Source organism: Oryctolagus cuniculus, chromosome 11, assembly GCF_964237555.1.
Source record: "Oryctolagus cuniculus chromosome 11, mOryCun1.1, whole genome shotgun sequence".
Classification (NCBI taxonomy): domain Eukaryota; kingdom Metazoa; phylum Chordata; class Mammalia; order Lagomorpha; family Leporidae; genus Oryctolagus; species Oryctolagus cuniculus.
Window position 1 is genome coordinate 66,564,272 of NC_091442.1, and position 16,806 is coordinate 66,581,077.

General features: G+C 42.4%; 1 protein-coding gene across 2 annotated transcripts in view; it reads left to right on the top strand.

Annotated features, from left to right (window-relative positions):
* Positions 1-952: 952 nt before the first annotated feature.
* Positions 953-16,806, top strand: part of XPOT (exportin for tRNA) — a 42,084-nt gene continuing 26,230 nt past the window's right edge. Inside the window, exons 1-8 of one of the 2 annotated variants that reach the window (XM_051845640.2) lie at positions 953-1,092; positions 4,240-4,373; positions 7,183-7,265; positions 11,435-11,491; positions 12,142-12,211; positions 12,919-13,137; positions 15,093-15,277; positions 15,376-15,544. In XM_051845640.2, the coding sequence (XP_051701600.1) occupies positions 4,314-4,373; positions 7,183-7,265; positions 11,435-11,491; positions 12,142-12,211; positions 12,919-13,137; positions 15,093-15,277; positions 15,376-15,544 (843 nt within the window). In that variant the 5' untranslated portion in view covers positions 953-1,092; positions 4,240-4,313. Of the gene's footprint in view, positions 1,093-1,142; positions 1,278-4,239; positions 4,374-7,182; positions 7,266-11,434; positions 11,492-12,141; positions 12,212-12,918; positions 13,138-15,092; positions 15,278-15,375; positions 15,545-16,806 lie in introns of those variants that run through there. The other variant, XM_051845639.2, reaches the window with a different exon arrangement.

Sequence of the window (16,806 nt, forward strand, 5' to 3'; positions counted from 1 at the left end):
CCAACATTTTAAACAGTAAGTTAGACATGTGATGCAAAAGTGATTAAAAATATTTTATATATGAGTTGCCTAATGCAGTATCATGCACACGGGATGACTAAATAAATGTAGTTGTAACATTAGTTTTATTCCATTTCTCTCCCTTCCAATTCATACTGTATAGTCAACAATGAGACCTAGAGACTGAGCATTACAGTGTGCCAAACACGTGCATTAGCTCAATTCTCACAGCTCTTGGAACCTGGAACTGAGAAGACCTCAAAAGGTTTGTGTAAAACAGAAGGTTTATTTTGGTGCAAAAGTTTTTTGAAATCCACGCATACTCCCTTCACTAGTACCCCCATTTTAGATATGCAAGTTAAGGAATGCGCCTAAGGGCAACTATGAGGCGGGGCCTGGGACTCAATTCCGTGGAGCTGGAGACTCAGTACCTCTGCGCTGCACTAACATATTAAAAAACTGGACATTTGGTGCCACCAAGAGAACTTAGGAGTCGGGCTTCCTAGGAGTACTCTGCTCCCTTCCCCGTACAATTTAAAACGACGTGCAAAACTTGTCAGCACTCAGCGGATGCTCACACCCCTGAACTCGGGTCACGTGGGACCACACGAAAGGAATTAAACTTCTGCCTCACACGTGATTTGAACCACGTCGCCGACGTTTCCGAAACTCTGTTCTCTAACCTACCAACTGCTGCACGAAGCCTTCACCGAACGCTCGGAGACAACCGGACCGCACGGCTCAAAGGCCTGCCAGGACCCGGGAAGAGCCCTGAGCGTCTCGGGGCCAGATGCTTCGTCCCGGCATGCACCACACAGGCCCGGGCGACCACGCCGCCCGGAAGCGCCGCCTGCCCGTTGCATGCTGGGAGTTGTAGGCCCCCGGCCGCAGCCCGCGGGCGGCCGTCTGTACTCTCCATGAGGCTGCTGGCGCTAGCCCGCGCGGCACCGACGCGGGGAGCGCGCCTCGCGCTGACTCAGCGGCAGCGGCGGCGTTAGCCGGCCCTCGCGCTCTTTCCTTTCCTGGGGCGCCGACCCCGCCCGCCTGCTCGCTGGCTTGCCTGCCCCGCGCCACGCAGGAGAAGGCGACAGGGTACGCGACGCGGTGAGAGGCGCGCGGCCGGCTCGGTCCCCGGCGTTGGCTCTGCTGTCGTGGCGGAGGACTACGGCGACAAGGACGAGGGCCGCTTTCCCTGCGCCCTGCGTGCAGCGCCGCTCCGCTCGGCTCACCGGCCCTGGGCAGTGCAGGCGGACTGGCGAGATGGAGTGATAGGGAAGGTGACTTGGGGCTCGGGGGGCAGTGGGACATGGCTCCGACTGGGTCCGCGCGTGGCTGCGAGGAAGTTGGCCAGGGCGGCCCGGCCCGGGGGAGCCCCGACGCCTGGGAGGGGTGCAGGCCGGGGACCCTCCATGGCGGTGCTGCTTGGGGCCGGGCGGACCAGGTGGGGGCGGGTACGAGCCGTGGCCGCCCGAGGCCGGCTGTTTCATCACCCGAGTTGCCACGAGGCTTCCTTTTGGGGAGAGATCCAGGGAACGGATGAAGACCAGGCCTGCCGACGAGGGTCGGCATCGCCTGTGGCCCCCACCCCAATCATGGTAGTTGGAGCCTGTCCCGCCCATTTCAACGCAAAGACCTCAAACTTGATAAGGTCCTCCCGCCCGCTCTGGGGGAAAGGAGGTAAAGGGTTTTTTCTGCGTAGTAATTTGCCAGCAGGACGCTCCATATCTTCTGCTCCCTTCCTCCCAGTCCTGCAAGAGGAGAGAAGCGTGATGCTTCCCCGTAACCAGAAAAACGAGTACTTTTTGAGAGCGCTAATTAGTGGTTACTGGGGGAAGTTGCGTTTTATGAAAGCGACTTGGCATGGTGTTAAAAGGCTGGAACGATGAACGCCTGGCTTTTGAACCGGTCTTCGGTGGGTGTGGAGGAATTTTCCCGAACTGTTGGATGCCCAGTAGCCGTCCAGAAAAAAAAAAAAAAAAAGTTAGGGTTTAGTAGTTGTGTTGCTGGCCTGCACCTCGGAGAGGTGCCCGATTGAGACCACGCTGTTAACCGGTGTTAGCGGCTGCACAGCCAGGTGTGGCGGTCGAGGGTAGGTGCTCCTGCATAGCCTTGTCTGGGAAGCTTGTCGCTCCTTCTCGCCAAGTGCAGCTTGGCGGTTGTTGGCGCACATGTAGGTGATTGACCACGTTCCGTTGCCTGTGGTTATCCAGGTGCCTTTCCTGTGGCGATTGCTGTGGAACGGACAACTGTAACGAGTTTGTTTCCTTACTTTGTTTATTGGCTGAGTTTTCCTTAGCACCACTGTTAAGTTTCGGGGTGCTTGGATCAAGTCCAGCAGTTTTCCCTAAAGCCTTGGCAAATGCAAGGAAGCTCTTCCAGGAATTTTCAATCTGGTGCTCATGGAAGCTCTGAAATTGTCGTCTTGTCGTTTTTGGACAAGAGAACTTGCCTTTTCCCCTCCTACGTCCCCCCCCCCCCCCAATCAAAATGCTCATCTAGAATGTCTGAGTACTTCCTGTCCCCCTTGTGCCTACCTTGGGTTATAAATCACCTACTGAGGTTCCACTGTGTACTAGGCCTGCTGTGCATACCTTATCTCATTGAAGCATTTACCAGATGACCAGATGGTCTGTTTCCCATTTCATAGTAAGGGCTGTCTCTCTCACATTTTGTTAAGTTGTCCACATGGCCTCAGTTTAAACATGACAAGACTGGAATACAAGCCCGGGTCTTTCCAAGTCCAAAACTAGTGTTCTGCTTCCCAGGGACAGTGATGAATATTCAAGGCAGTCATTGTCCTTAAAGTTAATGAGAGAAAACTGGTAAACCGGCAGTGACCACGCAGAGGTGCTTAGGAGGGGGTATCTAATCCAATTAGGGAGGCTTGGACAATACGGGTCAAAGTAGTATTCTTGAAAGTGGTGACCTTTAAGTTGAATTTTGAAGGACAAGCAGGGGTTAACCAAGTAACAAAAAGAGCAGTGAGTGTGTGCAAAGATGAAAGGCAGAATACCCCTGGAGAAGGGCCATGTGGTTGGGCATCACTGGCCGTCCTGATTTGGGCTGCAGAATGTCGAGTTTCTCTGAAGTGTCCCGAGGTCAGTGGGGAGTTACACTGCCTTGCTGTGGTCTGCAGGTATGCTGTAAACCCTAAGGGGCTGAGCTTCCTGATCCAAGGGGCTCAGCCCACACCCTGATTTACCATTTTTCTAGCAGGCTCAGGGGAAGCAAGAAGAGCACATTGTGAGACAGGCCATGTTGTGTAGATCTAATCCTGGCCTCACCATTCCTAAAAGACCCTCTCCCCACTACCTCCCACTCAGGCTCTTGGCTTCTTGAGGTTCTCTTTGGGTAATTTACAGAACCGCCCCCCAGCCTTATTGGGAATAGTAAGGCCTGGTCTCTTGTACCTTATAGGAATTAATGCAATTTTCACATCATTTAGGGTTTTCTCAAATTAATATACATTCTTTGAAACCATAAACTGCCTTTGGGGGCCTTATCATGTTCTGTTAGACCCTATATTGTGAAGAAGTAAATTATTTCTCAGAGTTTAAAAAAAGTTTTTAAAAGTAGTAACAAGTCATTTTTGAATTTTTGCATCTACTATTAAAAAAGAATGTTTAAAAGGCATTTCTAGAATTGCTGGCAAGAGCAGAGATCTGTAAAAGGCAGAACTAGTCCATTGTTCATAAGCCAAATGACTGATTTTTCACTCTCCTACTCCTTTTATTTGACTTCTGTTGTATTTTGTAAACACTCCAGTACAGATATTGAACTCTGAGGTCAGTCATTCTCATTTAAAAAAAAAAAAAAGATTTGTGATGTTGGCATCTGGAAATAACTACAATAAGATAATCTGGGCTTGTCATTTCTCTACTTAATACAGTTGCACTTAAGAAGTAACAACAGTGCATAAATTAGATGCCTCTGTTATTTAAAGTAGAAAATAGTTACTTTCTGTACTTTATTGAAGATTTTGAAGAAAAAGAAAACTTGAACACCTGAATTGCACACCACTTTAGATTTTTATAACTTTCTTTTTTGTGGAGTACTTAACAGGACCCATTCTTCTGAGACTTAAAGTGTCTTTCAGTTGTTATTTGGATAAGTTTCCAAAGAAGTCTTTTAAACACTTAAGCCTTGTTATACAATTTCATCCACTTGTTACAGTATTCTAGATAAGCACTTATTTTTTTATCAAGTATTGTTTACTGTCAACTTTGTTTTCGTGTGCAGATGTTTATGGATTCTTCTCTGGGATCAGAGGGCACGCCTGTTGTAATCAGGAAACTCCAAGTATAGCAGCAGGGATGGATGAACAGGCTCTGTTAGGGCTAAATCCAAATGCTGATTCAGACTTCAGACAAAGGGTAAGTCGCTTTGCTTAATGATTTTTGAAAGCATGCTTCTACCGATTTGCGCTAGGGGACTTGAATAAAAACTACATCTGATGACGAAGATCTAATTTAGGGAGAAGTGGCTTGAAACAAATTAGAGGTGAGTATAACCTGAAAGTTTGTGATTTTCTATTTAGTTGGTTGAACAGAAGTATTAAAATCTCATGTGCTTAAAGGTAGATCTTTATGCAACATTAATCGTTATTTCTAATTATTTAAAAGTAGTAATGCAGAGGATTGTTCAAAGGAATTTCCATCTGGTACACATGCATATTTATTTTCATGTTGCTTGACTTGCTCTGTAGAAGTTGTTTAACCCCTGTGTTAGTGTTAATTAACATCTGTGTTGTTTAGTCCAGACAGACATACAGATAAGCAGTTAGGACGAGGCATGTCTTAAACTATACAGAATGATTATGTGACAGGGATTCTATTATGTGGTACTAGGATATGTGGGTAAATGTAAACAATTAACTATAATGTATCCTACAACTATTATCATAACTATAGCTGAACTATAAAAAGAATCTAAAGAACAAACCTATAATTAATTTTCTGAAAGACATGGATGTTCTGAAGTGTGGAAGTGGAAAAAGAGGCATTTTCTATTTCTCATAGCAAAAATTTTTTTTAAATGAGCTAAACAAGGTTAACAATCTAACTTCATACAGAATCACAAGTCCAGAACCTTTCATATTCCTGATGGCTATAAAATTAAGGGCTCTTGGTACTCCTTCCTCATGGTTGATAATTTGCTAGTATGGCCAACAGAACTCAGGAGAAGTTTACTTACTATTTCCAGTTTGTTATGAAGGATACAACTCTGGAACAGCTGATTGGAAAAGGCACAAGGTAGGGCAGTATAGGAAGGGACACAGAGCTTTTCTTGCCCACTCCTTTTTTTTAAAGATTTATTTATTTATTTGAAAGGCAAAGAGAGAGATCTTCCATCTGCTGGTTTACTTCCCAAATGACTACAACGGCCAGGGTTGGTCTGAAGCCAGGAGCTTCGAGCTTCTTTCAGGTCTACAACATGGGTTTAGGGGCCCAAACACTTGGATCATCCTCAGCTGCTTTCCCAGGCATGTTAGCAGGAAGCTGGATTGGAAGTGGAGCAGCCAGGACTCAAACTGGCACCCATCTGTGATTCTAGCATCTCAGGCTGTGGCTTTTTACCCAGTATACCACAGTGCTGGCCCCCCTGCCAGCTCTGAGACACCACCTTCCCAGCAACCAGAAAGTTGAAGAGTTCTTATAGAGCTCAGTCTCCAGGCCCCTCTTGCTAGAGGTTGGTGGTTGGGACTGGAAGTTCAGCCCTCTTGATTACTTGGTCCTTGTAATAAATGGCTTTCTAAAAGCCCCATAAGTTATCACATTTACTTATTAAGCTTTGGTGTAATCCAAAGGGCTCATTGTAAATAACAAAAGACAGTCCTGTCACTCAGAGGATTCTGTACTTGATGGGACTGTGCAAACCTTAAATATATTTCTTATGCCACATTTATACTTAAAATAATGTTTGATGATCTTCATACATAAGATCCCCTTTATTTACCTAGTTCTCTATCAGTGGGAACAACCATTGAGAAAACATTTCAAAACGCATTCCCTCATTCATACAACTGCATGATACAAGAAACTATCACCCAAGTATAAAATGTGGTGACTGTTACCTCAAAGAGAAGAATAATTTTACACCTTGACCTGATTTATACGTCTTTATATACATACATAACTACAGCATGTTAAATAAGTTATTATTGCTAGATGAATTTTGCTCTGATACCCTCTATTCTGTTCATTGGTTAAATTACCGATTAAGACCACTAAATGGATTACATCACTCACTAATGGGACCCACCACAGTTTAAGAATATTCACTCTTTGAAATTAGGTTCTTCTACCTTGTGTCGAGATTTATATAAGCACATGATGGTTTTAAGTAATCTAGTAGTGTTTCTAACGGTTGTATAGTTTTCTTGGCTGTTTGTGATGCTTCTCACAAGTTGTTGAGGTCGTTTTGCCATTTGTACATTGTCACATGTGAAGCTTGCATGTGGTGTAACATGCTGGTGGAAAAGGGTGGCAGAAGCAACTCCCTTCATCACAACAGTGTGGTGGAGGGTGTGTGGACTCCTGCAGCATCCTTTTGAGAGTACACTTGCTGTTTGTTGGCATATAGTCTTCTGATTACAAGGCCCTGAATTCATGAACAGGGGGTGAGAAATGTTTCCTAAACTTTTATCGCTCTTTGATAACTTTCCCAGAACTCATATTGTGGAATTTACTCCAATGTTAATTTGTTTTTTTCAGGGAACTAATATGATACACTTTAAGAATTGAAATACTCTTTTATGTATTAGTAGATCGCATAATGTGCACAATGTTTATCTCTTATAATGATCCTCTTTAATAGCAAATTTGCAATTGGAGAAGCATTCTTCATAATATAATTTTATAATGCATATATCTCAGTAGTGAGGCACTTGACACAGCACTTGTACATTTTCTCTGTCTTCATAACCCAGTGAAGTCTGCAGGGTATTTTTGTGTTTTTTCCTTTGCAGTAAGGAAATGGAAGTTTGAGTTATGATATAATTTGCCTTTCATACCTGTTTTTTGGAGTGATCCCTAAATTGCACATTTTTAGAAGCCTGAATTTTGTGTTTTAACTATTTTTCTGTTAAACTCACTGATTTGCTACTCCCAGAATATTTTGTTTAGTATTAGCCGGGTATTGCAGTTGACTGTTCAAGTAATTTTTTTTCCTTAATTCTTTCAGGCTCTGGCCTATTTTGAGCAGTTAAAGATTTCCCCAGATGCCTGGCAGGCGTGTGCAGAAGCTCTAGCCCAGAGGACCTACAGGTAATTGAAATAAAATTTGTATGATTGTTAGAAGAATTTAAATTTCTGTGAACATGGCAGGACTATTAAGTTTACCTGTATTTGGGAAGTGTTTTCATAAAAAAATTTTTATGACTTGCCTTTTGGAAAGTTATTCACTCAGTATAGAAATGAGGAAAGTAGTGAACCAATAATTTTACCATTCTGGAATTGACTTTAAAACCAGCTGTTGCCAGCGTTCTTTAGTTGTCAGCAGATTGGAATAGAGTATAGTAAAAACTCCTCCTCCTGCTAAGGAGCAAGATGTGTATCCATTTTTAGTTTTAACTTAAAAGAGCATTCAGTTATGTCTGTCAAGATTGGACCAATGCTTTTTCTCTATCTGTACCACAAGCATTCTCTAACTTCTTGTGCTGATCACATTCATGATCCGTCCCCTACAGTTTCCAACTGGATCATTATAGTAGGAAGAATGAGGAAGAATGAGTAGTCTTAGATTTTTTTAGATACTTGTCCCTGTCTGTAAAGTCTTACACTCATATCATGTGTATCAGATATGTATAAGTTTTTTCCTCTACAGTGTAGCTTTCTGTGAATTCTTTCTAAAATATTTGGTTTAGACATAAATAGGAACTATTTTATAGTCATTTAATATCAGGTTTATATAATATAACACGGTTTTCTTTTTTAAAGATTTTATTTATTTGAGAGGTAGAGTTACAGAGAATGAGAGGTAGAGATAGAAATGTCTTCTATCTGCTGGTTCACTCCCCAGATGGTCAATTCAAAGCCAGGAGCCAGGTGCTTCTTCCTGGTCTCCTGTGCGGGTGCAGGGGCTCAAGCACTTGGGCCATCTTCCACTGCTTTCCCAGGCCATAGCAGAGAACTGGAAGAGGGGAAGAGGGGAAGCCAGGTCTAGACCCAGCGTCCGTATAGGATGCTGGTGCCACAGGAGGAGGATTAACCTACTGTGCCACAGAGCGGGCCCCATAACATGGTTTTTTTTAAAGATTTATTTATTCATTTTTGAAAGGAAGAAATAGGAGAGAGAGAGAGATCTTCCACCCGCTGGTTCACTCCCCAAATGACCACAATGACCAGGGCTGGGTCAAGCCAAAGCCAGAAGCCAGGAGCCTATTCCTAGTCTCCAACATGGGTGCAGGGACCCAAGTGCTTGGGCCATCTTCCGCCACTTCTCAAGGTGCATTAACAGGAAGATGGATTGGAAGTGGAGCAGCCAGGACTTGAACTGCTGCCCATATGCGATGCCTATACTGCAGGCAGAGACTTAGCCTTCTAACCACAGCACAGGTCCAATATAATATTTCTTTCTTCTTTTTTTTTTAAGATTTACTTATTTATTTGAGAAGCAGAGGCAGAGAGAATGAGAGGTCTTCCATCTGCTGGTTAACTCCCCAGATGGTCACAATGGCCAGAGCTGCACCAATTCAAAGCCAGGAGTCTGAAACTTCTTCCGGGTCTCCCACACAGGTGCAGAGGCCCAAGGACTTGGGCCATCTTCTGCTGCTTTCCCCAGCCAAAGCAGAGAGCTGGATCACAACAGGACTCAAACCAGTGCCCACATGGATGCTGGCACTGCAGGCGGCAGCCCTACCCTCTAAGCCACAGCACCAGTCCCCCAACATAGTATTTCTAAGTAACACGAATGGCTTAGTCTTCTATACCACAGTGCTGGCCCAACATAGTATTTATAAATAACACATATTTATAAGTAATGATATATTTCTTTTTTTTTTTTTTTTTTTTTTTTTGACAGGCAGAGTGGACAGTGAGAGAGAGAGACAGAGAGAAAGGTCTTCCTTTGCCGTTGGTTCACCCTCCAATGGCCGCCGCGGTCGGCGCACTGCGGCCGGCGCACCGCGCTGATCCGATGGCAGGAGCCAGGAGCCAGGTGCTTTTCCTGGTCTCCCATGGGGTGCAGGGCCCAAGCACCTGGGCCATCCTCCACTGCACTCCCTGGCCACAGCAGAGGGCTGGCCTGGAAGAGGGGCAACCGGGACAGAATCCGGCGCCCCGACCGGGACTAGAACCCGGTGTGCCGGCGCCGCTAGGCGGAGGATTAGCCTAGTGAGCCGCGGCGCCGGCCAGTAATAATATATTTCTACATAATATTAAATTGTTTTCTTATAAAGTAGAAGTGTCAAAGTGAGGGTTGGGGAAAACCGACATGCAGTAAACAACATGGGGTTAGCCATGCCCTCCTGACTGGAATTCTCCATGCACATATTATTGGTCAGTGTTTTATACATGAAACAGCTGCTGGAGTTTAGTGAGAGTTGGTTTTGAGAACATCTGCTGTATGTTGTTAGAGTAAATAAGAGCTGGCTTTTAATTAAAGCATCCTATAGTCATTTTTTTTATGTTTATTTTCATCTACTTAAGAGGCAGAGCAACAGAGAGGGAGACAGAGATTGTCACCAACTGGTTCACTCTTCAGATGCCCACAATAGCCAGGGATGAGCCAAAGCCAAGAGCCAGGACTCATCTCAGTCTCCCACATGGGTGACAGGGGCCTGAGCACTTGAGCCATCATCTGCTGCCTCCCAGGATGCATTAGCATCAACCTGCAACGGAAGCTAGGTAGCCCAAACTCAAACCAGCACTCCAAAGAGGGATGCAGACCTCTGAAGTAATAGCTAACTTGCCATACCATAGCACCTGCCCCTACTTTATTTTTTGAGTTGAAAATCGAAGTCAGGATGGCCCAAGGGTCCCTGCACCCTCATGGGAGACCAGGAGGAAGTGCCTGGCTCCTGACTTCAGATCGGTGCAACACTGGCCGTAGTGGCCATTAGGGGAGTGAACCAACAGAAGGAAGACCTTTCTCTCTGTCTCTCTCTCACTGTCTAACTCTGCGTGGCAAAAAAAAAAAAAAAAAAAAAAAAAAAAAAAAAAAAACGAAGTCATGTTAAGCCTTTGGTGTCAACCATAATAAAAATGGAAATCCTTATGTTTCTGAAGATATGCTAATTAAACCTAACTTTAGAAGTTCTAAAAATTAATATCCATATTATGTATGAAATTGTTTGTTTAATTTATCTAAATTAAGATGAGGTCCCCAAGGCTGGTGCTGTGGGACAGTGGGTTAAAGCCTCGGCCTGCATCACTGGCATCTCGTGTGGGTGCCTATTTGAGTCCTGGCTGCTCCACTTCACATACAGCTCTCTGCTATGGCCTGGGAAAGCAGTAGAAGATGGCCCCCAAGTCCTTGCACCTATGCACCCACATGGGCAGACCCAGAGGAAGCTCCTGGCTCTTGACTTCAGATCTGCGCAGCCAGCTGGGGAGTGAGCCAGAGGATGGAAGACCTCTCTCTCTCTCTCTCTCTCTCTGCCTCTGCCTCTGCCTCTCCTATTCTCTCTGTATAACTCTGACTTTCAAATAAATCTTTAAAAAAAAAATAAAAGATGAGGTCTCCATTCTTATATGGACCAGTTACCTCTGCATTGGAAAATATGTTCCATGACTGAGCCTGGCCCTATCCGGTTGTCTTGGATGAGCAGATTATCGGCCTGTGAAGGGACTTTGTCATTTATAGCTAGTTAACTGCAAGCCTTCACCGCCTCTCTGGAGACAGCTGGAAGTAGATAATTGGTAGCCTTTAATTTTTGCTCCTGTTCTATATAAAGTCAATGTCATTGTAATTTAGTTTTTTTATATGAGCTGATGTCCTCAGGGTGGGAGTGGCAGTCCATGTAGCTCTGCTTAATTTTTTATTTGACTGCCATAGAATTGACTAGGGTTGAATTTTAAGTAGAACTGGGATGACCATCTCTAATTTGACTTCAGCTGACTCTTCTACCGTTTGTCATTTTATACGTAACCTTTCTGTTGTGAAATACAGGCATTGGCCTAGGAATCCTAACATCTAGGTTTTAGGGGCAGTGCCTTCTGTTTACAAAGCTCTGTATTTAAGGTGCATACTAATTTATTTATTTTTTTGGTTATTTTGCTTGGCATATTTCATGGAAATATTGCATATTCAATAATATATTTTTCTTAGCTTTTTAAACAAGAATTTTAATATTATAAAATGAGATTGCTTAGCAGAAAGCAAGACAGACTCTAATTTGTGAAACTTCAGTTATATTATTCATTAATATTTTGCCTTTGATATGTTTCCCCAAATTCATATTCTACCTACCTAATTTTCTTGTTTTGTTTTTTAGTGATGATCACATAAAGTTTTTCTGCTTCCAAGTACTAGAACATCAAGTTAAATACAAGTAAGGCTTTCTCATTATTTTGACTCAGATTTGTGGGGAGAAGCTTTTCTTTAATTTTTCATTCTTTGAAGAAACCATAACACCAAGGTATAAATTCACCTTGCACATGTCAGTTCCATCCAGGTTGCACGGATGTGTTTTGATTGATCCCAAAGTGTGTAAAAAACAATGAGTTAGTTGATTACATATTAAAAATCCAGACATTTCTGTTTTTGAAAAATCAGAAGGTCCAGCAACACCAGGCCTAAAACTCTACCTACCAGCTTCTAACAGAGCTGAGCGGAGCATGGGCACTTGTTTTCAGACGACTGCTTTAATCAAGGACAAACAGTGAAATGCTGCTGTGAGGACCCTCGGTTTTTCACTATTCTGTAGACCACAGACCTTAGGACGTGGATCTATCCCTGTTGGAAACATTATGTAGCTGTCGTTTCAACATGAACTGAACCATGAAACAAGGGAAGCTTGGTGTTGATTCCCTTCCTGCTGCTCCTGTCCCTGATGAGAGGCACTAGCAGTTTATTTTAGGAAACTATAGATAATTGATTGCTATACAAATTTTTCCTTTCAAATCTGTAAAAAAGCTGTTAATTTTCAAAATACAGATACCACTTATAGCCATTATTATTTTTCTTCTCTATTTTGAACAGATATTCAGAACTAACCACTGTTCAACAACAACTAATTAGGGAGACGCTCATATCTTGGCTTCAAACTCAGGTAAAATAGTAATTTTATGCAGTACATCAAATTACCAGATACTTACACTTTTATATTTGCACTAGAGTTTACAACATTACCTCAGAGATTTTTGTCATTTTTTCTCAATTTGATCCTATAGCTTTTTTTTTTCTGAAGTGCTAATTTTGAAGATAGGTGGAAACAGTAGTTTAAAATTATATTGATAACCAAAGCTGTCATAGTTTCCATAACACATTGTGGAAAAACTGGTTTTAAAATATAATTTTCTTTTTCACTCCTTGACAAAAGCTCATTTGCTGTTCACCTCTCTAAGGTGAGCTCTGTTAGCATCACGGGAGCCTTTTTGAAAGGACAGTAGAATTCTTTATTTCACAGTACGTTCTTTTAGAAAATTTTAACTAATATAAACCTATAAAACAATTGCTAGAAATTTTATTTTCCTTGAAGATCAAACTTACAATTTTTCTTCTTAGAAGAAATTATAAAAACTATCAAAATGCTACACAACTTTAAGAATGAGAAGTAACCATCAGAACCTTAGTTCCTTTGATTGTTCCTAGGCAGTCACTTAAATACTTAGATAGTTTTGAAATAATCTACTGCATAGTAATCTGGACCATACTGAAGTTTGGTGGGGTTTTGCCTATCAATGATAAATAGGAAAATAAAATGTGTTTCGAGTCTTTGCAATTTACATTTAATTTCATGGAATATTTCTTTGTCAGATGCTGAATCCCCAACCAGAGAAGACCTTTATACGAAATAAAGCAGCCCAAGTCTTCGCCTTGCTTTTCGTTACAGAGTATCTTACTAAATGGCCCAAGTTTTTTTTTGACATTCTCTCTGTTGTGGACCTAAATCCAAGAGGAGTCGATCTGTACCTCCGAATCCTCATGGCTATTGACTCAGAGTTGGTGGATCGTGACGTGGTACATACATCTGAGGCAAGTAGTCTCCCATTAATGTTCAGTTTTTAGTATAGATTTTGTAGGAAATACAATGAAAGAAGGAAAGAATTTTTTGCCTTTGGAGACAGACTTTTTTTTTTTAGATTTATTTATTTAGTTGAAAGGCAGAATTACTTAGAGAGTCAGAGACAGAGATCTTCCATCCGCTGGTTCACTCCCCAAATGGTCACAATGGCTGAAGCCAGGCCATTCCAAAGCCAGGAGAAGAAGTTTCTTCCAGGTCTCCAGTGCAGATGCAGGGGCCCAAGTACTTGGACCATACTCTGCTGCTTTCTCAGGCACATTAGCAGGGAGCTGAATCGGAAGTGGAGTGGCTGGAACTCAAACCAGTGTCCAAATGGAATGCCAGCATTGCAGACATGGGCTTTACTTGCTGTGCCACAGCACCAGGCCCTGGAGACAGACTTTGTTAAAAAATAATTATGGGGGCTAATGCTGTGGTGTAGTGGGTAAAGCCGGCACCTGCAGTGCTGGCATTCCATAAGTGCTCCGGTTCGAGTCCCGGCTGCTCCACTTCCAATCCAGTTCTCTGCTATGTCCTGGGAAAACAACAGAAGATGGCCCAAGTTCTTGGGCCCCTGCACCCATGTGGGAGACCCAGAAAAAGGTCCTGGCTCCTGGCTTTGAATCATCACATCTCTGGCCATTGTAGCCATTAGAGGAGTGAACCAGCGGTTGGAAGACCTTTATCTCTGTCTCTACCCTGCCTTTCAAATAAATAAACAAATCTTAAAAAAAATAAAAAAGAATAATTATGGGCTGTGTTGTATGTGAGGCTATTGCCTGCAGTACTGGCATCCCATATGGGTGCTGGTTTGAGTCCTGGCTGCTCTGTCTACTTCCAATCCAGCTCCCTACTAATGTGCCTGGAAAAGCATCAGAAAGATGGCCCAAGTCCCTGAGCCTCTGCACTCACAGAGGAGACTAAGATGCTCCTGGTTTCTGGCTTCAGTCTAGCCCAGCCCTGGCCATTGCTGCCATCTGGGGAGTGAACCAGTGGATGAAAGGAAGGTTGTTTTCTCGGTCTCTCCCCCTCTCTCTGTCACTCGTAACTCTGCCTTTCAAATCTTTTTTTTTTTTTTTAAGGAATAATTATGAATATACCCAGTGTTCTGATTTTTGTTTTACAAAGGGACTTGTATTTCATTTTTTTTAAAGTAGGTAAATTTTTTTCAGTGAAGTACAGATTAATTTTCTCCTATGAATTTGTTGGAAAATATGGCCTGTGTAATTAATACTCCTGGCTACACAGTCTTAAAGAAGTTCATAGAAAATGAATATTATGAAAACACTAAACATGGATTTCAGCATTTTCGCCCCCAAATACAAACATCTTCAAGCTTTCCACTGACTTTCAGAAGTGTCCTCATATTGTTCCTAAGCAAGGAAGAAGCATTTCTTCTGTCAAACAGTAACCACTGCTGTCTGCTTCTGAATTCTCAGCCCTGTAGTCCGTCACCCTGGGATTTTTCTAGTTGTTCATTAATGTGTATACCTTTCTCCTTATTCTTAAAGGATACAATAGGAAAGGCTTCAAATGTGTATAATAATTTCAAGTTGTTATAATGAAGCTGTATCTGTAATATTTAGTATATTTATAAATGTAACTTTAAAGGGTACTATGCATTTAAGTTATTGCCATTTTCTAAATTGTTTGGGTACCATGTTTATATAATATTGAGAAATAATTTATACATGCTTAAGATTTCTAAGCAATGCTTACTTATGGTTTGTATTTAGTAAGAAATTAAGTCTGGCACCAAAGTAGAAACTGAAAGAGGAAGCACAAAGAATCACAGGATGTGATTTTAGAGCTGATAAATAGGAAATAGTGGCAAGGAATGTGTTAACAATCTGGGAGTTTTAATGTCAAGGAAATTACTGTGTGCAACTCTATTCAGATGACATTTATTTGGTATTTTGTTTTTTAGGAGGCTCGTAGGAATACTCTAATAAAAGATACCATGAGGGAACAGTGCATTCCAAACCTAGTGGAATCATGGTACCAAATCTTACAAAATTATCAGTATACTAATTCAGAAGTGACATGTCAGTGCCTTGAAGTAGTTGGGGCTTATGTCTCTTGGATAGACTTATCCCTTATAGCCAATGATAGGTAAGTGTGTCTATAATGTGTTTCAGTATAAACCTCTATAACATAGTATCTAAAACTTCATGAATTTAAAAATAACAGTTGTATTTGCCCATTACCAGGTTTATAAATATGCTGCTAGGTCATATGTCAATAGAAGTTCTACGGGAAGAAGCATGTGACTGTTTATTTGAAATTGTAAATAAAGGAATGGACCCTGTTGATAAAATGAAACTAGTAGAATCTTTGTGTCAAGTATTACAGTCTGCTGGGTTTTTCAGCATTGACCAGGTTAGTAAATTGTTACATAAAGTTTTTAAAGTTTTAGGAAACATTAGGTTAGGTAGTAAGTTAAATATAGTCACTTTTGATTTTTCTTCTACATGTTGGAAACTCTCAAGATTATAATAACAAGCCACTGTTCCCAGAAAACTGTAATGTTATCTGTAATATTTGCCTTAAACAATAGATTATGCCAGTTCTTAACTTGCAGGTCTGGAACTTTGCTTATAATTCTGCATTTCCTACAAACTTCTAGGTGAGACTGACACTACTAATCCCTGACAGTAAATTTAGTAGCAAAGGACTGTACTATTTACATGATCGTGCATTTTGACCAACATTAGACTTGGTAATAGTTTAATATTGCAATTGCATCATTCTTTAGAATGTGAATTTGTTTGTGCTGCTAGAGTTTAGCTAACCCCAATAGAGTACTGCCTTTAACTGTGGTTAAGTTAGTAATTTAGAAAGATAATTTGAAGATTTTTATTTTACTTCCAGCCATGACAGATGAAGAATTCCTAAGATATCTTTGTATTGCTGATGTGTCAATAATACGGCTTTAGTGTTTGTCTTGTTCACAGACCAATAGTGTCTTCTTACATTCCTATTTACTCCAAAAAAGGGGGACATTGGGGCCGGCGCCTTGGCTCACTTGGTTAATCCTCCGCCTGCCGTGCTGGCATCCCATGTGGGCGCCGGTTGTAGTCCCGGTTGCTCCTCTTCCAGTCCAGTTCTCTGCTGTGGCCCAGGAGGGCAGTGGAGGATGGCCCAAGTGCTTGGGCCCCTGCACCCGCGTGGGAGATGAGGAGAGGCACCTGGCTCCTGGCTTCAGATCAGCGCAGTTTGCCGGCCGTGGTAGCCATTTGGGGATTCAGCCAGCGGAGGGAAGACCTTTTTTTCTCTCTCTCTCTCTCTCTCTCACTCACTCACTGTCTATAACTCTGCCTGTCAAATAAAAAAAAAAAAAAAGGTGGGGGGAACATGCATTTGACACAGTTGGTTAAAACACCACTTGGGTCACCCGAATCCCAAATTGGAGTGCCTGCAATTGAGTTCCAGCTCCACTTCTAATTCCAGCTTCCTAATAATACACAACCTGAAAGGCAGCAGGTGATGGCTCAAGTATTGGGTCTCTACCACCAATGTGGTAGTTGAAAAGTCAAATTCTTAAACTTCGCCAGTCAGATTCAGATTGAGTTGCAGGTTCCTGGCTTCAGCCTGGCCCAGCTCCAGTTGTTGTAGGCATTCGGATATTGAACCAGGTGGAT